We start from the raw sequence: 23,842 nt of genomic DNA, 5'->3' as shown, positions 1-23,842 counted from the left end.
TTTACCACACCTTAGTGTTTAAAGCAACAGAAATTTATTACCTCACAGTTCTATAGATCAGAAGCCTGACATGCATCTCACTGGGTAAAAATTGAGGTGTCATAGGGCTGTGTTCTTTTCTGGAGACTCTAGGGGAAAATCCATTTCCTTGTTTTCTCCCCCAGCTTCTAGAGGCTTCCTGCATTGCTCAGCTCATGGTCCCCTTCCATCTTCAAAGCCAGCAATGACAGGATAAGTCCTTCTCATATGGCAACATTCAAGCTGTCTATTCTGCCTCCCACTTACACTTTCAAAGACCCTTGTTATTTGGCTCATTAAGATAATATAGAACATTCAGATAATATAGAACAATCTCCCTATTTTTAGGTCAGCTGATTAGCAACCTTAATTCCATCTGCAACTTTAATGCCCTTTGCCATAGCTTAATACATTCACAGGTTTCATGGATGGGGACATGTTTGGGGCCATTATCTGCATACCATAGTTGTAAGCATCAAGGGAGAAAGCAGAGATTTAGGGAAATAATATATAAAATATAAATATAAATATAATATATAAAATATAAAAAATATATAAATATAAAAATAATTTTTTTGCTGAGACATCTCCCCAGTATCTTCGTGAACCAGAGCTATTTCCCTTGTTAACAAAGGCGGGTGGGCCTTCCATTGCATGTATTTACAGTGGCAAATGACAGGCATATTTGTGCAAACATTTATGTGTGTTCTACACATTTAAAATAGATCTTTTGCACTACTCTATTTTCATAGAGTGAAAGATGCGATGAAGTCAGACAGAACTGAATTTAAATTCTATTACTTACTATTATCTTCATGAACTTTGATCAATTTCCCTAACCTTCCTAAGCTTTAATTTCCTCATCTGTATATTAAGGATTAATAATAGCTAGTGAAAAACGTTATTGAGAGGGTTGAACACAATAATGTATGTGAAGTCATGAACAGAGGCTCTAAGTATATTTTAATTTTTTTAAAAAGATTTTATTTATTTATTAGAGAGAGAGAGAGAGAAAGAGAGAGCATGAGAGGGGAGAGGGTCAGAGGGAGAAGCAGATTCCCCGCCGAGCAGGGAGCCCAATGTGGGACTCGATCCCGGGACTCCAGGATCATGACCTGAGCCGAAGGCAGTTGCTTAACCGACTGAGCCACTCAGGCACCCCTCTGAGTATATTTTAAATCATTTTTTCCTTTTAGACTTCTTCCTAGGAAATTAGCTCTCTTGAGCTAGGGTACATAACCCCAAAGTGTATAAATCTAGTGTTTAATCTCAACGTGGATTTGTACTCAAATCCTAGAAAAGTAGACCAGAAGACACACTGGAAGCTCTAAGGAGGTAATTTTTTTTGAGTAATCTCTACACCCAACCTGGGGCTCCAACTCACAACCCTGAGATCAAGAGGTGCATACTCTTCTGACTGAGCCAGCCAGGCAGCCCCCCAAGGAGGTAAATCTTGTACGTAGGGAAGGGAATTCTCTTTTCTTCTTTCTTTTAAAAAATATTTTATTTACTTATTTGAGAGAGAGAGGGCGCGCGCGCGAGCATAAGTGGTGGAGAAGGAAAAGCAGGCTCCCCGCTGAGCAGGGAGACCGACAGGGCTCGATCCCAGGACCCTGGGATCATGACCTGAGCAAAAGGCAGCCACTTAACAGACAGGCACCCAGGCACCCCGGGAATACTCTTTTCTTATAAAATGATAGTAATAAAGGGATCAGAATATCCCACCCAGAATATACCACATTGGTATAAAGATTATTTTGAGCTGAAGGCAACTGAGAATTAACAGATGCCAGACAAGTTCTCCCCCTAATAAATTTCCCTTTGAGGAAGATCCCCTCTGCACCCAGTTTGGTTTTGGGTGCAGGGAGAAAAGTGAACAAGTCACTGTCATTTATCATCCCTGAAAGCCCAAGCCCTTTTTCATTTATTAAGAAGGGCATATAAGCTCTTGAGTCTAAGTCCTTCTTGGAGTTTTACTTCTTTTTTGCGAACTCTCATACAAATAAATATTAATAAAATTGAGTGCCTTTTCTCCTGTTAATCTATCTTTTGTTAGTTTAATTCATGGGCCCCCATTAAGAGAGTAAATGTTTCCTCCTCAACAGTAAATTCATTAACTAAACTCATTAACGTATAAACTCATTAACTCAATTGTGAGTTAATAAAGCTGTCATGTATGCTGAATAAAAAATAGTGATGGGGGGGTACCTGGGTGGCTCAGTTGGTTAAGTGTCTGCCTTCGGCTCAGGTCATGATCCTGGTGTCCTGGGGTCCTGGGACTCAGCCCTGGTCATCAGGCTCCCTGCTCAGCGGGGAGTCTGCTTTTTCCTCTCTCTCTGACCCTCCCCCCTGCTCCTGCTCTTGCTGGCTCTCTCTCTTTAATGAATAAATAAAAGATCTTTAAAAAAATTAGTGATTTAAATACATCTGGTGATGACAAAAATATATTGAGTTACTAAAGGAAACTAATACTAACAGATCGTACTATGTGTCTGACATCGCATGAAATAACTTACAAATGTTACATTTATTTCCATTAATTACTGGGTGTTACTCCCATTTTACAAAAAAATCAAGGCCAAGAGAAGGTACATTATTTGCTCTAATTGCATGCTAACAGTCTAAACTGGTGAATCCTATGTTATTGTCAACTTTATGCTACTCGAGGATGTGGGGGTGTATCCATTTCTTTTGATGGAAATGATGGATGGAATACTGAGAAGAACCTATCGATATGGTAATTCCAAAATTCTACTCTAAAGAAGTATGGTCAGTGTAGTAGACGAAAAAGTTTTCCTTAACCCTCTTAGGGTCCCTGGCTGAGCCTGAAAATTAAATTCACAAAGACAGATTAACAGGAGAAAAGCATACAAATTGTTTAAAAATGATTAAAGAAGACAATTTAGTTGACACAAACAAACTTTAACACTTTAACAAGTGGACAGTTTCCATTCAGAGAACTGCAAAATGGGGCAGAAGGCAGGAAGCTTTTATAGGATAAACAATAAAGAACAAGGAAGTAAGTATTGAGCCCAGGTTTGGCTTAGTGTTTGGGGATTGGCTGATTGGATATATTGAGTTTTTGGCCTAGTGAAGCATTTACAGGGACATGAAATTTATCTAAATTTCAGTTTGCTGGCCCAGCATCCTGGGCAGAAGCGACTCCATCTCAGACCTACAAATTTATTTCAGCAAAATTTATTTAATATAATTTTGATGTGACCTGGGAGCCTTCATCAGAAAATGAAGACCCAAAGAAATAGACCAGTGTGTTTTTGTGCTAGGTTTAATAAAGAGTGAACTGTTGTAGAAGTGAACTGTTGTAGAGGAATATCTTAAGTTAAGGAGTATGAGGTAATTGTTATAAATTGGGAGAAGTTTAGCAAAGTCTATTAGGATTCTTCTTGGTGTCCCTCTGTCTTCAGAGATAAGTATATTCCTTTCCGCCCAGGGCACCTCTCACAGGAGGGTTTTATGACCGGTTTTAGAGAAGAAGGAAGAGGGAAGCAGGAGTTCAGAATGACTTTCGGGCTTCTGCCATTTTCTCAAACTCCTTCAGTTTAAAATAGTCACTATACCAAGGTGCTGTATTTTGGAGTAGTGTGTCCTGAGAACTCCATCATGACTATTAGTGGTGAGGAATAAGAGGTATTTTTAATCTTTTAATTCCATATATTTTATTCAGTTGAGAGAAGGGCAGCCATCTAGGAAATTAATTCAGTTAACTAATATTTATTGGACATCTTCTCTTTGGTAGGAAATATAAAATGTCCCTCTTCTACATTCATCTTTTAGCCTTCAATTTTCTCCCATTAAAGTTGAGGGGCTTGCATAATTTTAAAGTTCTTTTTTGCTTAAAAAATTTAAGAGTCTGTAAGTCCTTTTAATCTTCATCTTACTTCCTCTTGACTAGACTTTAAAGTGGCATATAGCGTGGTGGTGGGATGGAGGTGTGATGTGTATGGTGGTTCTGAAGAATGTGTCTCCCGCGATCTAAACAGAGCAAAACAATTTGCAACATTCTGCAGTGGGTGGTGGTTAGAGTAAAGGTTATGATTTCCTATTTTCCCTACTTCATCCAGTCCACCTTTGCATACAAGCGGTGATCATACTTGTTTACTTACTTGGTTACCTGTAAACAGATACATTCCAATGATACTAACACCTCTAGGGTTAAGGGCCCACTCTTCTTTTACAGTTCGTTGTGCAATGCTGGGCTTGGAAGGTTTGAGGAAAGCTTATTCAATGTTCGGTTGATATGCAAAATTATATTGGCCAACCTTCTCTTTGCTTTAGTTGTTGTCAAACAGTTGAGTTCTTTTCAAATCCTTATCTTTCCTTATTTAGCAGAGTTTGCAGGGGGAGGGCTTCTACTTCCACACAACAGATAGAATGCATTTCCTTTTCACCTGTTTACGCTAATGACTTTCAGTGTTATGCAGAGTAAAGAAATTATGTGGCCTTCCATTCAGAAGAACTATTTCGTTTGAAAAAGAAAAGACTAATTCCAGCAGAATCATTAAATGAAAATGAGAAAGCTTAGCAAAATTCAAAAAGAAAGAAAAGTCAGTCGAGGATTTTCTAGGGATTACAAATTGTTTTGCTCTGTTTAGATCGAGGGAGACACATTCTTCAGTACCTGTTCCCAAGCTGATTTAGTCCATGAGAATGATTTTCCTATGGTTGGAGGTTTTCCTAATACTTCACTTTATTATTGATGCATTTCTTTTTTTTATCCTGAAATTGTCTTTGGAAAACTGCTTAGACCCATGACTCTGGAAGACTGGTCTGTCTTAGAGGGAAATGAAGTTGAAAAGAATTACTCTGAAACATGAGGTACAAGCCTTTAGGTCAGAAAATTAAACTACTGGTTCCTAATCAATAAGACATGGTCTGTGAGTATTCCCAGGCTAGATTTAGGTCATTCAACAAAATTATACATCATCACTACCTTTTTCCCTAACATCATTGAAATGTGTAACTTTTAGTAGACGAGGGAATACAAAAAATCTTTAGAGGCGTAACGCATCTCTATACCATAGTAGTACTTCACTTCTAATGGGGCTGGAATGGCCATGTTCTGCCAGGTATGCAACTTCCACAGGCTTTTGGAAAAATACTCTCTGACACCTGGATTCCTTATCCTTGGGATATAGTACAGACCTTCTTTAGACACTTAACAGCAACAATTCTCCCATGGAACCCATGGAAGCACATGAGTAATGTGAACGTTGGATCATCTGAAAATTATCTTATGGATACAACTTTTTCATTGGTGCTAGGAGATTCAGCTTAGGCTCAATATATCCACGTAAGCCTGCGCAAGAAAGCTTTAAAACTTCTTTGACATGTCAAAAACCGAAGTTTGAATTAAATGACTAATGCTTTACTTAGTTTTTTTACCACTAGTTCTCTGCCAGAATCTTTTCCATTCATCCTCTGCCAAAGCCTGTCAACCATCCTGGCAACATACCCTTTCACCTCCCCACACCTCGTGCCTTTGCTTTTCCAGTCCTTTGGCTGCCATACTCGTCTGGCTGGTTCCTAGAAGCCTGGCAGGGATTTCTCTCTGACATAAATCTGGCTACCACAAACTAAAAGCTGGGAGTCCAAACACACCTCTCTCAGTGCAAATCCAAACGGGTCTAATTTATAAACAAAGAGAACACTTCTATTTTTCATCTAAAAACAAATCATGCATTGGCTTCTAAAGGAGAGAATTAGGAGTGGGCGGACAGAGAAAAGAACTGAGGAGAACAGAGGTTAGGAAAAAATATGAGGTAAAAAATAGTTGCTGGATTAAGAGGAGAAAGAAAAAGCACCAGCCGCAGTTACTAATCCACAAGGAGTCCCCCAGCCTTCAGTAAAGGTAAACGAGGGCAGTTATCTTTGTTCTGTGCACCGAAGCTTCCAAAACAGGAGGCGACGCATAGTAGGTGCTCTACTAATATTTCCTGAATGTTCACAAGAGTAAGAGAGTTAAAAACTGACAAACTGCTATCATAAATAAAATGACAAAGGCTACTGCCTCATCCAATGTTTAGCATCCCCAAATACAGCCCCATTGTTCTGCTCTCTTTATGCCCCTTGCCTCGTTTTTGTCGTTCTCTTTTACATACACATTTAAATCTAAGAACACACACGCACGCAAAATCCCTGAAACTACAGACTTAAATGTGTTATTCAAAGCAAGTCTTATTGGGTGGCTGCTTTTAAATGAATGTCAACTCCTAATGGGTTCAGTTTCTGAGCAGCCTTCTTTCCCGCCTTCTCGGAGTTGAGGTGAGAGATTGAACAATCGACATTCTCTCTCCAGTTCCTCAGTCTTTTTCTTTCCTGTTTTCTCCTCTCCTCGGCTTTATTCCCTTTCCCAGTCTGTTGTTTCTCTAGGGTTGTTGCTGCGCTTCCTCCCTCTTTGCTCGATCGTCCCTTTGATCCTTTCTTTCTAGCCCTTATTCCCAGAAGCTCCAGAAAATACCTCCTTTCCCCCCCCTTTTCACGTCACTTCCCTCCCTTCTCCCATCTCCTCGGTGAGAGCGAGTTGCCCACTAGAGGCCAGCACTTTCTCAGTTTCGTCCCTCCAACCGGCGAGCAGAACTCGGAGAGAAAGAAGGGGAAAAAAGAGGAGAGAGAGAGAGCGAGAGAGGGGGAAAAAAACCCCGGGGCCCAGAGCGCAGAGGCCCGGGAGCGGCGTCGTCATGGCAACGGGCGCCGGCAGGAAACGAGGGACGCGCGGGAGGGAGGAGGGGGAGGAGGGCGCCGAGGGGAGGGGAGGGGAGGGGCGGGGGAGGGGTCCGGCTGCCCCGGAAGCACCTCCCCGCCAGCCCCCTCCTCCAGCCCGGCCCGCAGCCCCCGGCCTGCAGCCCCCACCCTCTCGGCCCGGCAGGAAGTGACAGGCCCGGAGCGAGCCCCGGAGGCCTGGCAGAGCCGCGGCCGGGCCCGCACCCGGAGCGGCGGGAGGGGCGGGGAGCCGCGGCCGCGCCGGGCACCTCCCACCCCGCCCTCGGCGCCCCCGCCCCTCCAGGAAGGGGAGGAGGCGAGGGGAGCCCGCCGCGGAGGCCGAGCGAGCCCCCCGCCCAGCCCGGCGACTGGGGACCCCGGCACGTGAGGTGGACGCCCCCCAGGAGCACTTGGGTGCAGAGCCCGGCGCGAAGGTAACCGGGCGGCCGCGGGCTGGGGAGGGACAGGACCTCTGGGGGCTTGGCTGCGCGGGGATGTTTCTTCAGCCACCTCCGTCTGTGTAACGCCCCAGGTACCTCCCCCAGTTGCTTTCCCTGCCTACCTCTAGCGCTTAGCTCTGCGGTCCTTCGGCTCTGTCTGTCCAAGTCTTCTTGCTCTTCGTTCCGCTGCGCTGAATGCCGTCTGTCCGTCACCCTAGTTGCTTCTGACTGCTCCTTTTCTCATTCATTTTTCCTTCTCTGACTTTGGTCCTCCCATCCAAGCATGCTGTCTGGTAGTCTCCCTGCTTTTTATGGTCCGCTTGGTCCCTCGGTCTCCAATTCCTTGACTTCTGTCTGTCTCTCTCCTGCTTGTCTCCCGGCTATCAGTAAGCACATTTCCCTGCTCACTTGGGTCAGTTCACTCCTGGCTCCACTCTATCTGCCCCCTTCCCCCGGTGTCTTTGATTCCTCTTTGGAACCTCATTTTCATCAAGGTTCTGTATACAACAAGGACCCCTGGGCGCTTACTATCCCTGTTCTCCAGATCACTTCCATTTCTTTTGCACAGTCTTACCCCGCCCCCCCCCCCCCTTCTCCTGCCGCCCTTCTCCTGCCGCCCTTCTATGTCCCATACTTTCTACAAGACAGAGTTTTAGGCTTAGGAAAATTTATTTCCTCCAACTCTGGGCTCAATGGACCCAGTCCCAGGTCCATTTCACTATTCTAGCTCCCTTCCAGAGGTCTGTGCTCCTTACCTAACCCAACCCATACACACTCAAATACTACCTTTCAGGGTGACCATAGTTTAGCTATTGTGGGCACCTCTGTGGATCAGCTTCTCGCACTTTCTCTTCTGACGTAATTCTGAAAATTTAAATGCACTGTGCCTCCCAAACTTTTTGTGGTTTTCATTTTTTGTGTTTAATTTTGCAGTCCCAACATTGATCACAAATGAATAGTATGTGCCTGGGATCCAGGAATCCTGGTTTTGATGTCAGTTTCTCCTGATTTTATTACTTAAGCCAGTACCTTTCCATCTCTCTTTTCAATTCACAATCTGAAAAAAAAAAAAAAAATACCACTAAGACTTCCATTTTGGGGGAGATGTGGGGTCCTACAGTTTTTAGCATTTTCACCTATGAATATAGGAGTTAATGTCTCCTCTAACTAGTAAAGGGGTCTCATGTCTCTGAGTCCAGTGAACTAAATCCATTGATCTATATAACTATGCCATGCTGCCTCTAATCCTTACCCACTTTTTTTCTTCACATGCTGATAATGAGGATTCATGGGTCTGTATCTGTTCAGTGCTTTGATATTGTGGCAAAAGATGTGGGAGAAGATAACTAGAGTTGAAGCTGATATGATTTCTTCTGTGTACTTCTTAGGTTATATCCATGTTTGCAGTGACGTTTGCTATACCTAAATAAAACTGAAGAGATGGGTTGAGTACTTGGGGGATAATGATGCCATCCGATGATACTGGGAACAGAATAAGAAATCTCCCCAACTCTGTTTCCAAGGCCAAGCGGTTTGATTTTATTTACTTTGTTTTGGATGTAATCATTATGATAAATCCATTTTAATAAAACTGTTGACAGGCCTTAGCAGGAATTCTGGTTTGATGTTTACATTCCTAAACCGAATAGTGCTTTGCTGACCTAGTATTTCTAGTGGCCCCGTGCCTCCAAAGTAGAGAATATAGTGTCTAGGCCTAACAAAAGAGGAGAAAAAAAAGAATGAACAAAAACCCTTATTGTCATTTAGTGTTGTTCGGAGGCATATTTCTTCTTACTTCTCTTCTCCTGTCTCTGCTTGGTTCTTAGCAGTGTCTTCATGTCTTTTTGCAAATTTTAGTGTAGACCCCAGAAGGTAAATTCTGGTTACTAAAATGAGCTAAAAAGTTGAGTTTTATTTTCTTGAAGATTTTCATTGCTGTGTATTTAATATGTGTAATACCTGGTAGTCATTTGTTAAAATGATATGTTACATTCAGTTGTGAAGGCTTTTCTGCAAATGGGGAAACTGAGGTGCCAGCAGGGAAAGTGATGTGCCCAAGGTGTTTTTATTAATAACCTGAGCTGGAATCAGGCAGCTATTTGTATAGCTCTTCTACCTCCTAGTTTTTTGTTTTGTTTTAAAGTTTTATTTAAGTAATCTCCACACCCAATGTGGGGCTTGAACTCATGACCCCGAGATCGAGAGTTGCACGCTCTTCGCACTGAGCCAGCCAGGCGTCCCTCTACCTCTAGATTAATGACTTTCCATGATGCATTTAACATATCTGTATCTTGAGCCCCTCCTCCATAAAATGAGGACAGTGAATACTCAAACCAAATGACACTGCCTTAGTCACAGGTTTTTTGTTTTTTGTTTTTTGTTTTGGTTTGAGGAAGCAGCATGTGTTAATGTAAAGAGACTTGATACTAGGAAAACTTTAACTTCAGAAAACCTCATTTCTACAATTATAAGATGGGGATAATCATATTAAAGCACTGTGAGAGGTAATGGAGATGAAGAGCCTAAGCCAGCGAGAGGAGGCACCTGGTGACTTCTCAGTAAATGGTAAATGTTAAGGTGATGCTGGTAATGATGTTGCAGGTGCAGATAAAAGTGAGAAAACAGGAACTTTTAAGTGGGACTATTTTAAACTATTAAAAAATGTTATGGGAATGTAAGGTAGCCTTAGTATTATGAGTCTTAAATTCTAGCCATTTGATATTTAATAGACAGTCATGAGGGAATATGTAAAGGTTTCTTTTGAGACACTGCATAGTTTCAAAAGATGGTATGGGAAACATATGGTTGTAAGTGTGTATTGCAGATTTGGTAGTTAAGCCCAAGGAGTCATGACTAATGGAAAGAAGAGGAAGAGTCTTAGATAACTTGAATGATAACATGAAATAATAGTTTGAGATCAGGTGTGAATTTTAATCCTTCGCTAACTTCCATCTAGGTCTTGAGTCAGAGCACCGGCTTTGGGGACCCTGGACCACTATCATGGAGACGGAGAGTGAGCAGAACTCCAACTCCACCAATGGGAGCTCCAGCTCTGGGGGCAGCTCTCGGCCCCAGATAGCTCAGATGTCACTGTATGAACGGCAGGCGGTGCAGGTGAGGCTCAACTGTGAGGGGCTGTGATCTGTGAATATTGGCTTCGGGTGGGCACAGGTGCTGGAAGATAATTGCTCTTAGTTCCTTTCCAGCAAACTGAGGGAGATGGATTAGGTGATGACTAATGTCCCTTCCAGCTCTGAGAATCTTAGGAGTTTACAACAGTTCGAGCAAGCAAACAGAGAATGAGATTCAGTCAGCAAATCACGGTTTTTTTATACCATTCAGTTCATGTAGCTAGATTCTAACTAACCATTTCTCTTCATGGATTGTCAGGTTTTTAATCTTCGGTCTCTCTTGTAAATCGCCCTGAGTAATGGAAGTATGAAACTCTTTGGGGTTTTATTTTTAGACAAATAGTAAATTCCATGCTTTAAAAAATCTTGGGAATGGGGCATTTTACTCAAAATATCTTGGTTGCTAGAATAACTATGCACATCATAAGAATAGTTCTAATTATTAAAGAATAAGAATACAGTAATATCCTGAAGGTGACACTAAAACTGCAGTATCATCTTTATAAACATCTACTGTAAATATTTGAAAATGCCAGTTATTTGAAAATTTTACCTGATAGAATCTTTCACAAGCCACTATTTACTCTATTTTTCATCATTTTCAACCACCTGGGGCTCTGTCCCAAGAACATGGTCTTTTGTGTCCCTAGAACATGGTCTTTTGTGTCCCTAGGATATGGTCTTCAATTTTTTTCTTCTATCTATCCATCCATCCATCCATTTATTTATTTATTTATTTACTTTAAAGATTTTATTTATCTATTTGTCAGAGAGAGGGAGCGCACAAGCAGGGGGAGAAGCAGGCAGAGGGAGAAGCAGACTCCCTGCTGAGCAAGGAGCCCGATGTGGGACTCGATCCCAGGACCGTGGGATCATGACCTGAGCCGAAGGCAGACATCCAACCGATGCGTCCCTATCTATTTATTTTTAAGTAGGCTCTCTACTGGAGCCCAACATCAGGCTTGAACTCATGACCCTGAAACCATGGACCTGAGCTGAGATCAATAGTTGGATGCTTAACTGACTAAGCCACCCAGGTGCCCCTATTTTTATTTTTTTTTAAGTAAGCTCTATGCCCAGTCTGGGGCTTGAACTCACAACCCCGAAACCAAGAGTCGCATGCTCTACCGACTGAGCCAGCCTGGCGCCCCTTCTTCTCTTTGTATTATTTGATGTCCAATTTATTTTCAACTTGGCTAGTCCAGTTCTTTTCCTTGCTACGTCATGTATCTCCACATTCCATTTTGGGAATTAAGAGTTCATGTGAGTTACATTGCTTTACTTTTCTTTGTATACAAGATCAGAATTAATTGTTTCTCCACTTTTTTTTTTTTTTTAAATATTTATTTATTTATTTATTTGGGAGAGAGAGAATGAGAGACAGCATGAGAGGGAGGAGGGTCAGAGGGAGAAGCAGACTCCCTGCCGAGCAGGAAGCCCGATGCGGGACTCGATCCAGGGACTCCAGGATCATGACCTGAGCCGAAGGCAGTCGCTTAACCAACTGAGCCACCCAGGCGCCCCTGTTTCTCCACTTTTTGAGAACTATGTGAACTTAACTAGTTCTAATATAAAAATGGACAAATCAGATGTTGACTTAGCCACGCTCCCCATCTTCCTTTGTTTCTCTCTTTACCAGTTGTCCCTTTCACCAGATCACAGTCATTTGCACAGAATAGGAATTAGGAGCGATTCATTCTAAGTGGCTTGGTCCTCTCTTTTTCCTCTTAGGCTCTGCAGGCACTGCAGCGTCAGCCCAACGCGGCTCAGTATTTCCACCAGTTCATGCTCCAGCAGCAGCTCAGCAATGCCCAGCTGCATAGCCTGGCTGCAGTCCAGCAGGTGAGAGGTCAGCAGCCAGCTGGCCCAAGAGGGAGGGGATAGGCACTACCGGTGGGTCGGGGCATACTGCCTCCTGCAGTCCTCCTGCCACTCACGCTAGAAGCATCGTCTTGTCTACCTCCTGTCCTTCCGTAGGAGGACGAAGGGGTCTTAGTTTTTGGGGTTGCAGTAGGAACTAGGAGGTAGAATGTCTGTGTTCTAGGACTACACTGTCCAATATGGCGGCCACTAGTCACGTGTAGCTATTGAGCACTTAAAATGTGGCTAGTCCAAATTGAGATGTATAGTAAAATTTTGGATTTCAAAGACTTAATATCGAAAAAAAAAGTAAAATATCTCAGTATTTTGTTTTTATTGGTTATATGTTGAAATGAGATGCATTGGCTTAAATAAAATAAAGTTTATTTCTCCTGTTTCTTTTCACTTTTTAATTTTTATTTATTTATTTATTTATTTTTAAAAGATTTTATTTGACAGAGAGCACAAGCAGAGGGACAGAGAGGGAGAAGCAGGCTCCCCACTGAGTGAGGAGCCTGATGTGGGACTCGATCCCAGGACCCTGGGATCATAACCTGGGCCAAAGGCAGCCGCTTAACAGACTGAGCCACCCAGGCGTCCCCACTTTTTTATTTTTTAAGATTTTATTTATTTATTTGAGATAAAGAAAGAGCAAGAGAGAGTGAGCATGAGCTGGCGGGGAGGGCAGAGGGAGAAGGAGAAGCAGACTCCCCACCAAGCAGGGAGCCCCAGTGCGGGGCTCTATCCCAGGACCCTGGGATCATGACCTGAGCCGAAGGCAGACACTTAACCGACTGAGCCACCCAGGCACCCCTCTTTTTTTCACTTTTTAAAAAATGTGTGTACTAGAAAATAATTTATGTGGCTTGCATTGTATTTGTTTTGGACAGCCCTGGGCTAAACTTATGAGTGACTCATGATATGAACTGGTCAAAGGTTCTTCTTCCACCTAAAAGAAAGTGGGAGGAGGAGGAGGGCAGATTACCCGATTGCCCCAGGAGGGTTATGTGGGAGTTACTAGGTTGGCATAGGAGGTAACGTGAGAGTTTTGGGGATAGTGAATATACTTTTCCTTGCTCCGTAGTAGAGTCTCTGGGTTTTTATCTGAAATCTCTATTACATTTTGTGCCTGTGATTAGAAGATTCAGTCTTTCCTTAGTTGTCTCTGCTTTCTTGTTTCCTTTCCCCTCTAACAGGCCACGATTGCTGCCAGTCGGCAGGCCAGCTCCCCAAACACCAGCACGGCACAGCAGCAGACTACCACCACCCAGGCCTCAGTGAGTACCGCGGCTCCCCACCGAGAGGCTTCCTTCCCTGGGTCTTTGTCTCTGGGTGGAAGGACTTTGTGAATTGAGCCATCAATGGTGATTATTGCTCTTATGTAGAGAGTCTTAGTAAAAGGGAAACAACTGACTGGAATCTATATAGGGGTCTCAGTGAGGAGGTCTAAGAAAGGAGGAAGAAAATCCTGGGGAAGAAGAGGAGATGACAAAGGGACGGGACTGATCTCTGGACCCGTTTTTTTTTTTTTTTTAAAGATTTTATTTATTTATTTGACAGAGACAGACAGCGAGAGAGGGAACACAAGCAGGGGGAGTGGGAGAGGGAGAAGCAGATTCCCCGCTGAGCAGGGAGCCCTATGGGGCTCGATCCCAGGACCCTGGGATCATGACCTGAGCCAAAGGCAGATGCCTGACAACTGAGCCACCCAGGCGCCCTGATCTCTGGACCCTTTAACAAGGAGTGAAGTCTGCTCCATTTTGTTCCTTTTCCCTCTCAACTGGTAATGTTAGTGGTTAGGGACTAGTTTCTTTACTTTGGTACTACCCTCCAGTAGCCAGGATGACAGTTATGGTCAGGAAGGTATTATTCATTTCCCTCTGACTCTGAAAATAAGATAGTCTGTTCTTAAAAAAAAAAAAAGAAAGAAAGAAAATTAGATATTCTGTTCTTCACTGTGTCCCTCTGCATTTGTCGGTGATGTGCATTTCTTTTTACGTCTCCTAAGTCTTTAGTTCTGTTCCTTTCTGTACCACACAGATCAACCTGGCCACCACGTCGGCCGCCCAGCTCATCAGCCGATCCCAGAGTGTGAGCTCTCCCAGTGCTACCACTTTGACCCAATCTGTGCTACTGGGGAACACCACCTCCCCACCTCTCAACCAGTCCCAGGCCCAGATGTATCTACGGGTAAGCCACGAACACAACCACCATTGTTCTAGGGGCATAATTGTTATGCCCCTGCCACAGACTTGAGTGAAAGCTGTTTGATTTAACCATGGTTGCCCAGATACGTTAAGATATGCTGATCTACTTCCTAGGCCTGCCTTACCTCTAGAAGTGATGCTCAGTATTCACAGGTAGCCTGCAGATTGCATTGAGATCCTAAGTGAGAAGGTGTCCGCCTTAATATTTGACCGAAGTGGTGTCACATAGAATCTAATCTTCAAACCTGTGGCTCGAGTACCCAAATTCTAAGTGTTATCTCTTAGCCTGTCTACTTACTATACATAAATACTTGTTCTAAAATCCTCATTGTCTCAACTTCTTTGATGTTTGACTCTTTGATATCAATCTATAGTTTTATATACATTCTAGGTTTCCTTCTGGATGATTCATCGCATATGGAGAATAAGGGTCTCCTGGGTTGGTGTGGAAAGGGGCAGGGCTTAGCAGTTTCGTATCTTCTGTTTATTTTGTCTTGTGGTCCTTCCCTTCCGTTTCTTCTGTCTTTCTTCTTCTCCTCTTGTTCTCTTTCCTTTGCTCTTCCTCTTCCTCCTCTCCTTGCCAGCCACAGCTGGGAAACCTATTGCAGGTAAACCGGACCCTGGGCCGGAATGTGCCTCTAGCCTCCCAACTCATCCTGATGCCTAACGGGGCAGTGGCTGCGGTCCAGCAGGAGGTGCCATCTGCTCAGTCTCCGGGAGTTCATACAGATGCAGATCAGGTCAGTGGCAACCACTTGACCTGTGGATGGGCACTGGGGAGGATGAAGGGAACCACCGTAGACCAGGGCCCACCCTGCTACCCCATTACGACTTCTCGGGATTCTTATTTTTTCTCCCCTTTTCTTAATTTCCATAGCACTCGAATCCCTTGTAACTTGTGAGTTTATTTGAGTTAGGAAGAGAAGTGGAGTTGACTGAAAACAGCCCTGTAGATCTGGGAAGGCTTATTCTCAATCCAGGGCAGATTTCCTTATATTCTTTCAGCCCTCCATGGCTCAGTTTTATTCAGGAGGTCTTAGTTCTTTTCATTTGCAGTGCTCTCTTAAAGTAAGGGGTGATTGAGGGAATTCTGCAGTTAGGTAGATGTGAAGCCCACCTGGCTGTTGCTGGAAGAATGTTTGATTCCTTCTCTTTATGAGTTACTGTGGCTGCCAACTCTCAGTAGTCTGTTTCTCCTCGCTGTGTGCCCAGGAAAGTCTTCTTCACCATTGCTTCCCATGCCTTACCCCCAAACATGTACATATATTTCGAGCCTGAGTTTTTGCTACTTATGGATGGAATACAAATTGGGATCGCATAATAACTTTTTTCATTCTTTTAGTTTATCAGTTAGCAAGTAAATATTGAGGTTGAGCTCTTTCTACTGATGTGCTCAGATATACACTAGAAACTTGGGAAGCTTGAAAGGAAAGACAAGTCAAGTCTTCAAAGATCTTAGAGAACAAAGAAGTACAAAGATCTTAGAGCCCAAAGAGGTACAAAGTAAACGGTACTAACTTGGAGTGACACATGAGTTTAGAGAAGAGTTGGCTGCATCCCTGCTCAGGACTTTTGGGATACTTGAGGAGATTCTCGAAGGATCGGTAGGATTTGATTTGGAGTTAGAAGAAAACTGGAGAGAGAGCAGTGTGTGTAAAGGCTTGATTCATATGTGACTGAGTTGGGGATGAGTGGATAAAGTGGAGACAACACACCTGATGGTAGAAAAGGTCATTGTCAGGGAGAAGTCCGAAAGCCAAGTAACTTCATAGGTAGCAGGGGTCAAGGCTGGCTATTGCACAGCAGATTAATAGGATAAGGAAAATACTTTGGAAAGAATCATCTAGGAACATGTGCCTGGAGAAGAAAGAGAAGTTAAGGAACCTAGTAAGAGATTCTTGGGGGTCATTTAGTTACTAGAGTAAGACCTTCGTTTTAGACTATGGTAACAGCAGTGGGATCAGAGGATGAGGTTGAGACTGGTTTCATATCCAGTTCTTCCATTTATCCATCTCTTTATTCATCAGATATTTGAGTGTCAATATGTGGAGGGACAGAGTAGTGGTTGCAAATGTGAATCTGATAGTTGGGTCAGATTCCAAGTCCATGACTTACTGTGTGACCTAGGCAAATGGCCTAACATCTTTTTGCCAGTTTCTTCGTGTATAAAGTGGCTATTGTTAAATACCTACTTTGGGGTGTGTTGAGGATTAAATGAGTTAGAGATTACAAATCATTGAGGCACCAGACATTACACAAAGAATCACCTGAATGGTTTAATAATTGCTTCATTAGAAAGTACAGTGTGCTCTGAAAACACAGAAAGAGACCTGATTCAGCCTTGGGATCGGGGTGAAAGTCAAGAAGACTGCCCCGAGGAGGTGACATTTAAATTGGGTGTCCGGTGAAGACATGGAAGGAGAGTGGTGAAGGCAGGGGGAACCTTATGTCCAAATACCCCTTGAATCCAAAGAGGAGGGAAGGAGCTTTATATATTTGAGGAATTGAAAGAAGACCTGTGTGCTTGGAGTTTGGCAAAGGGGGATGGAGATGGTACCGGGGAGGTAGGAGAAACTTCATCTTGCAGGGCGTTGGGAACAGTGTTTAGGATTTTGGGCTTTATGCAAAGGGTGATGGGATACTATGGGAGGATTTTCAATTTGGAAGTGACCTAGAAAGGTTCGAGGCTTGTTCATTTTTTTTGTTTAAAGACTATGTTGGCTCCTCTGTGGAGAATAAATGGAAGTGGTGTGAGTGTGAATCTAGGGAGAACAACAGTTTCGGGGAAGGATGATGTTTGGGTTAGGCAGTAACAACGGAGATGGACAGAAATGAATAGATTTGAGAAAAACTTAGAAGATCTTTGAAAGAGGAAAACTGATTCAGTTGAGGGAAGTGCCAGAGACGAGATGTGATGGCGGTGAGGCGGCTGCTTAGTGCTACTCAGGAGATGGAGAATGTTGGAGAAGGGGATCTAGGGTGAAGTTAACTTTTGGATACCACTGTCTTAGACGTGCTTGTGAGTCAGTGGGTCACGAGGTCAGCTGTTTTATATATTTGGTGCTTGAGCTTAGAGGGAAGGTCTGAGTTGGAGATAAACATTCAAGAGTAGTAGACACATAGATGATAATCGAAGTCAAGAGAGCATTTGGCATTGCTTAGGGAAAGATATGGATTGACAAGAGAAAAGCCTTTATATTAAGATGGAGCCCTGAGGGTTAGGACTGTTTAGAAAATAGTTCAAGGTCAAGTAGAGGCTGATGAACTGGCAGAGGGGAGTAGGAAGGAGTGACAGAGAAATGGGAAAATCTGGATTATGTGGTGTCATGAAGACAAGGGAGCAGAATGTTAGAACGGCAGGGAGTCCTCTGTCAAACGCAGTAGAGAGACAAGATAGAGTTACTAATATGGACGGAGAACCATTTCAGTGGAGTTTGGGGGGGTTGAAGCCAAACTAGTATCACTTGAGGAATGGCTGGATAGTGAGAATAGATGCAGTGAATGTAACCAATTATTACCAGTTTAGTAATAAAAAGAAAGGAGGATGAAGCTGGGGTTGGGGAAGTGGGGTTCAGGTGTGATGGGAGGGTGCCTTTAGTGGTGAGGTTGAAGATACAGGAAGGAACTGATAGTACAAGTTCCTTGAGAAGGAGGAGGGCTGGGGCCCTGAGTGTGGAGAAGGACTTGATAGGAGGGAGGATAGAAGGGAGAGCAGGGAGAAGGAAGTGGTGGGGGTTTGTGAAGGGCATGTATAGATTTGGTGATGGAACTGCTGCAGTGTGCTCATGTGATGGTTTTATTGTCTCTGCAGGGGTGATGAGGGAGAGGGGGAAGAGCAGGTGGTTCTGAGGTATATCGGGAGACCAGGAAAGTTTTAAATAGTCATTATGGAAAGCTGATTAGAAACAAATTATATAATTGCCCGATCACATTAAGTGCCCCAGCACCCCATCCTGATAATCTTGTCAATCTCTCTCAAAAGCTCTCACCTCTTTACTGCTTGCCTGAACTCAGGGTCTTTATATTTTTCACCTGCATTACTCTACTGGTTTTCTAATTGGTCTCTTGACTTCAGCCTTCTCTACCTCTAAGCATCTTCCATATTACTATCTGAATAAGTTTTTTAAATAAGAAAATACCTGTTGTTCCTAACATTATTTTAAATGGTACTTCTGGTATACTGAATTTGATAAATCATAATCCTTGGTTTGTGACATCCTGTCAGCAGTGGTCCATTCATGGCCCACTCTTAGTTATTTACTATGTTTTAATGATGTAATAAGCAATCCCCAGTTCCACCCACTGCCTGCCCCTACCCATGGTAACAATCATTCTGATTCCTAGGTTCATCCTTCCCTGTGTCCCTTTTTTTATAGTTTTATCGTGTTTACATATATTTTTAAAAAGTACTTTTTATTATGGAATATTTCAAACTTATGCAAAAATAGAAAAAAATATGAATCCCTTTGCACCTGCCAGCCAGCTGCAACATTTATCAACACATCGCCTTTCTATCCAGGCCACTTTCCTCCACCTGTGGATTATTTAGAAGTAATTCCAGATACCATATGTTCTATATTTTGTGTGTGTGTGTGTATATATTTGTATTTAAGTTTATAAGGTCTTTGTGCTGTATGTAATTTGGGGGGAATACTTTGTTAATAGCTTATTGTCAAGATCCATCCATATTATTGCATGTCATTGTATTTTATTAATTTCTATGTAGTATTGAACCATGTGAATATACTTTAGTTCATTCATCTTCTCTTCTGATAATGGCCATTTGGGTTGCTTCCAGACTTTCGTTAACTATGAATAGTGCTGCTGTGAACTTTCTCACACATGCCTCCTGTTGTATATAGCAAGAGTTTCTCCTGTGGAATTCCTGGATTAGGGGGTGTGTGAATGTTCAGCTTGAGGATAAGATGCCAAACCATTTGCCAAAGCGGTTGTACTGATTTACACTTCTGTCAGCAATGTTTAAGAGAATGGTTTCAGCTGTAGAGTTGATTACGTTTATTTTGATTAATATTCTTCAGTGGCTTCCTGTCATCAGTGAAGTGCTCATCAGTCCTCTCTTCATATTCTGGGGTACTTCCTATGTCAGGCACTGTGCTAGGTGCTGGAAATAGAACAGTGGGGAAGATGGATAAACTTTCTGTTCCCGAACTAAAGTTCAGACTCTCCTCATTTGAATGCACCAAGCCCTTCCTGATCTGAAACCTTCCTCCCTCCCCGGCCTCAGCCTGTCTTCCTAGCTTCATTTCTTTCCACTCCCTCCATCTCACCCCAAACGTAGTGAAATATTCATAATTTCCAAAAATGCTATGCTCTTCCTTGGCTCGATGGTCTTCCAAATGTTACCTATGTCTTCAAACTTCGCTTTTGCTCTCACCCATGGAGTCTCAGATGGAACAAAAGACTTTTTTAGGAAGTCTTCCCTAATCTCCCCGGTCTGAGTCCATCTTCCTCCTCTGCTCCCATGGCACTTTGCGCAGATCTCTGCATAGTATGATAGGGCTATCGTTGATTTTCTTGTCTGTCTGTTCCGGTAGAAAGTACTCATTAAGAGCAGGGACAGTGTCTTTCGTCTTTGCATTTCCAGTATCCAGTGTAGTACCTGAAACATAGTAGGTCATTTGGTCAGTGTTGAATGAATGAACGAACGGAGAAGAAAGGGAAAATCTGAGACATTTTGAAGGAATAAATGAGCAAACTTGCTGATAGATTTGATAGTGAATGAAGGAGACTGAAAATCAAATAGGATTCAAGAGTCCCTCCCTGGGTGACTGGAAGGACTTTAATGTATGTAATTGTAAAGGTGGGGGAACAAGGTTTGAGGGGGGGCTGGGGAATATCTGTAGCTATCTTCACTGCTTCTGAATCAGTCACAGAAGTCTTTGACCTTCATGCCCCCTGTTCCCCTTTTCTCAGTATATCTTTTTCTTCTTATCTTTCAGGTGCAGAATTTGGCAGTGAGGAACCAACAGGCCTCAGCCCAAGGACCCCAGATGCAAGGCTCTACTCAGAAGGCCATTCCTCCTGGAGCCTCCCCTGTCTCTAGCCTGTCCCAGGCCTCTAGCCAGGCCCTCGCTGTGGCTCAGGCTTCCTCTGGGGCCTCGGGCCAGTCCCTCAACCTCAGTCAAGCTGGTGCAGGCAGTGGGAGTAGCATCCCCGGGTCCGTGGGACCAGGTGGAGGTGGCCAGGCACCTGGGGGCTTGGGTCAGTTGCCTTCCTCAGGAATGGGTGGGGGTGGGAGCTGTCCCAGGAAGGGCACAGGAGTGGTGCAGCCCTTGCCCGCAGCGCAAACAGTGACTGTGAGTCAGGGAAGCCAGACAGAAGCAGAAAGTGCAGCGGCCAAGAAGGCAGAAGCAGATGGGCCTGGTCAGCAGAATGTGGGCATGAACCTGACACGGACAGCTACACCTGCTCCCAGCCAGACCCTTATTAGCTCAGGTAAGCTGTCACCTCTCCCAAGGTCATTATTCTCTCAGAACTTGTTTGAAATCTTCAGAGTACATTGCTTTGCCATTTTTCCTGCTTCTCTTGGTCCTGGAGTAGTGGAAGGAAAGAAAATCACATCAGCCTTGATCATCTTAGTCCAGGGAGAGAGGAGAATGGGTAACAGAGGTAGATCTCTGTTTCCACCAGGCAGCAATCCCCCCTTCTTGGCCCTGAGTTTGTCAGTTTACCCATCCCACCCATTCATTTACCCAGTTCTTAACTGAATTGCCTGCTGTAGGAGGTGTAGGAGGTGTTAGGGATGCATCTTTGAAAAACAGATTCCTTGTCCTCATGGAGCTTACGATTTAGCTTAAGGGATGACTTCTCTCTTCACTCTATTTATTTTATTTTATTATTTTTTAAAGATTTTATTTATTTGACAGAGAGAGACACAGTGAGAGAGGGAACACAAGCAGGGGGAGTGGGAGAGGGAGAAGCAGGCTTCCCGCGGAGCAGGGAGCACGATGTGGGTGGGGCTCGATCCCAGGACCCCGGGATCATGACCTGAGCCGAAGGCAGACGCTTAACGACTGAGCCACCCAGGCGCCCCTATTTTATTTTCTTTTTTAAAAAATTTTATTTATTTGACACAGAGAGAGAGAGAGATCACAAGCAGGGGGTGGGGGGAGGAAGAGATCACAAGCGGGGTGGGCAGAGGGAGAGGGAAAAGCAGGCTCCCGGCTGAGCAGGGAGCCTAATGCAGGGCTCGATCCTAGGATGCTGGGATCATGACCTGAGCCGAAGGCAGACGCTTAACCGACTGAGCCACCCAGGTGCCCCTCCTCACTCTGTTTAATGATGATTTGTTGGGCCAGGGTAGAGCGGAGATGGTGTAAGTGCCTTAGAGCACTTAGGACTAGCAAATAGAGCCACGGTTTTTTTTTTTTTTAAAGATTTTATTTATTTATTTGACAGAGAGACACAGCGAGAGAGGGAACACAAGCAGGGGGAGTGGGAGAGGGAGAAGCAGACTCCCCGCCAAGCAGGGAGCCCGATGTGGGGCTCGATCCCAGGATCCTGGGATCATGACCTGAGCCGAAGGCAGACGCTTAACGACTGAGCCACCCAGGTGCCCGAGCCACGGTTTAATATAGTGAACTTGTGATCATCTGGATCAATGATAAGGATAAAAAAAGAAAAATAACCCCAGTGGTTTATAGTTGCTTTTAGACTGTGGTTCGGTATAGTTAGATGTGTGCACCTTACTTGGTAATGTTTATTTTTCCCTACCTTGTTTCTAGCACTTTAGTTGTTGCTGTATTTGGATGATTTACTTACAAAAAGTTATGAGTTCGTTATCAGCTATACTCCTCCTACCTAGTATTTACATACCGTAGCACTCGGTTTCCGAAGTGCTTTCATCTCCTACATGCTCCCTGGGCAGTCTGGGAGAGTCGCGAGTTGGGGAGATTGTCGGCGCCGCCTGCCGCAGAGGAAACTGGGTAAAGGCCGGGCCTGCAGCAGCTGGCTCTTGAGACTTCTCCTAGGTGGTGACCTAACCTGATGAGTCTGAAGAACCGAGGCATCCACGGGAAGCTGTTGGAATCTTTACCTCTGGACATTTATTCTCTCAGTGACCATTAAGTCTTTCTCATGTGCCAGGTGCTGGGCTGGGTTCTGGGGATGTACAAATGTAGAAAGCAGGGACTCAGCCCTTGAAGAACTCAGTCTAATCATACGGGCGATGGGCCAGCCCTTCTCCTTTGCTGGATCAAACGGACAGGATTTAGTGTAGCAAAGAAAATAAAAGTTAGCTGGCTGCAAGAAATTACTGAGGATCGTGAAATGACAGCGCAAGGGACTTCTTCCCTTGAGGTCCTTCATTGTAGAGAGAGATAGTTGGTTATGTCTGACTCAGAAGAGTAGGAATGAAGCGATCTCCCCGGTCCTTCCCGGTTAGGTTGCCATTCCCTGTGTGATACCAAAGCGCGGTACGCCTTGGAAAGGTGATTTCACTTTTAACTTGTAATGTTAATGATTATTTCCCGCTCTTCTTTGTTCCGTCCTGGGCTTGTTGCTGTAGCCACCTACACGCAGATCCAGCCCCACTCCCTGATTCAGCAGCAGCAGCAGATCCACCTGCAGCAGAAGCAGGTGGTCATCCAGCAGCAGATTGCCATCCACCACCAGCAGCAGTTCCAGCACCGGCAGTCCCAGCTCCTGCACACGGCCACGCACCTCCAGCTGGCCCAGCAGCAGCAGCAGCAGCAGCCCCCGCCGCCCCCGCCGCCGCCCCCCCCGCCTCCCCCGCCGCCACCGCCGGCCACCCCCCTCCCTGCCCCTCAGCCGCCGCAGGGCCCGCCTACGCAGCAGGTCCCACCTTCCCAGTCCCCGCAGCAAGCCCAGACCCTGGTGGTTCAACCCATGCTTCAGTCTTCACCCTTGTCCCTCCCGCCTGACCCAATCCCCAAGCCACCCATCCCCATCCAGTCCAAGCCACCTGTAGCACCCATCAAGCCTCCTCAGCTAGGCGCCACGAAGATGTCAGCTGCCCAGCAACCACCGCCCCACATCCCTGTGCAAGTCGTGGGCACCCGGCAACCGGGGACGGCCCAGGCGCAGGCTCTGGGGTTGGCACAGCTGGCGGCTGCCGTACCTACTTCCCGGGGGATGCCCAATACGGTGCAGCCTGGGCAGGCGCACTTGGCCTCCTCACCACCTTCATCCCAGGCTCCCGGGGCGCTGCAAGAGTGCCCCCCGACGTTGGCCTCTGGGATGAGCCTGGCTCCCATGCAGGGGACAGCACATGTGGTGAAGGCTGGGGCTACGACCTCCTCACCTGCTGTGGCCCAGGTGCCTGCTGCCTTCTACATGCAGTCCGTGCACCTGCCAGTGAGTGAGGTCTGATGGTTTTGAGGGCACAGTCACCCTTGAGTGCACCTGGGGCTCAGTGGACCCATATGGATCTTAACTTGGGAGGGGAGTAAAGAGTTGGGAAGGTTGAGATGCTGGTATTTATCAT

General features: G+C 44.7%; 1 protein-coding gene and 1 long non-coding RNA gene across 10 annotated transcripts in view; one reads left to right on the top strand and one right to left on the bottom strand.

Annotated features, from left to right (window-relative positions):
• Window positions 1-23,842, top strand: part of PHC1 (polyhomeotic homolog 1) — a 51,818-nt gene that overhangs the window by 22,331 nt on the left and 5,645 nt on the right. The window contains exons 1-9 of one of the 8 annotated variants that reach the window (XM_035028264.1): window positions 7,777-8,171; window positions 8,567-9,743; window positions 10,135-10,292; window positions 12,041-12,151; window positions 13,366-13,446; window positions 14,210-14,359; window positions 14,961-15,116; window positions 20,337-20,832; window positions 22,904-23,712. In XM_035028264.1, the coding sequence (XP_034884155.1) occupies window positions 9,686-9,743; window positions 10,135-10,292; window positions 12,041-12,151; window positions 13,366-13,446; window positions 14,210-14,359; window positions 14,961-15,116; window positions 20,337-20,832; window positions 22,904-23,712 (2,019 nt within the window). In that variant the 5' untranslated portion in view covers window positions 7,777-8,171; window positions 8,567-9,685. Of the gene's footprint in view, window positions 1-7,084; window positions 7,173-7,776; window positions 8,172-8,333; window positions 9,744-10,134; window positions 10,293-12,040; window positions 12,152-13,365; window positions 13,447-14,209; window positions 14,360-14,960; window positions 15,117-20,336; window positions 20,833-22,903; window positions 23,713-23,842 lie in introns of those variants that run through there. The other 7 variants (XM_035028268.1, XM_035028270.1, XM_035028267.1 and 4 more) reach the window with 7 other exon arrangements.
• On the bottom strand, window positions 19,123-22,906 carry LOC118025696. Of its 2 annotated transcripts, XR_004683381.1 has the most exons (4): window positions 22,213-22,906; window positions 20,845-20,928; window positions 19,772-19,996; window positions 19,123-19,498 (listed from the first exon to the last, which is right to left on the bottom strand). It is a non-coding gene; the product is annotated as an uncharacterized LOC118025696 (long non-coding RNA). The 2 variants fall into 2 exon arrangements; XR_004683380.1 differs by having other exon boundaries at window positions 19,123-19,996.

The sequence above is a fragment of the Mirounga leonina genome, unplaced genomic scaffold (assembly GCF_011800145.1).
Source record: "Mirounga leonina isolate KUSES-001 unplaced genomic scaffold, KU_Mleo_1.0 Mir_201, whole genome shotgun sequence".
NCBI classification, from domain to species: Eukaryota; Metazoa; Chordata; class Mammalia; order Carnivora; family Phocidae; genus Mirounga; species Mirounga leonina.
Note: the sequence above shows the minus strand (reverse complement) of the source record. Positions and strands in the feature narration are given on the sequence as shown.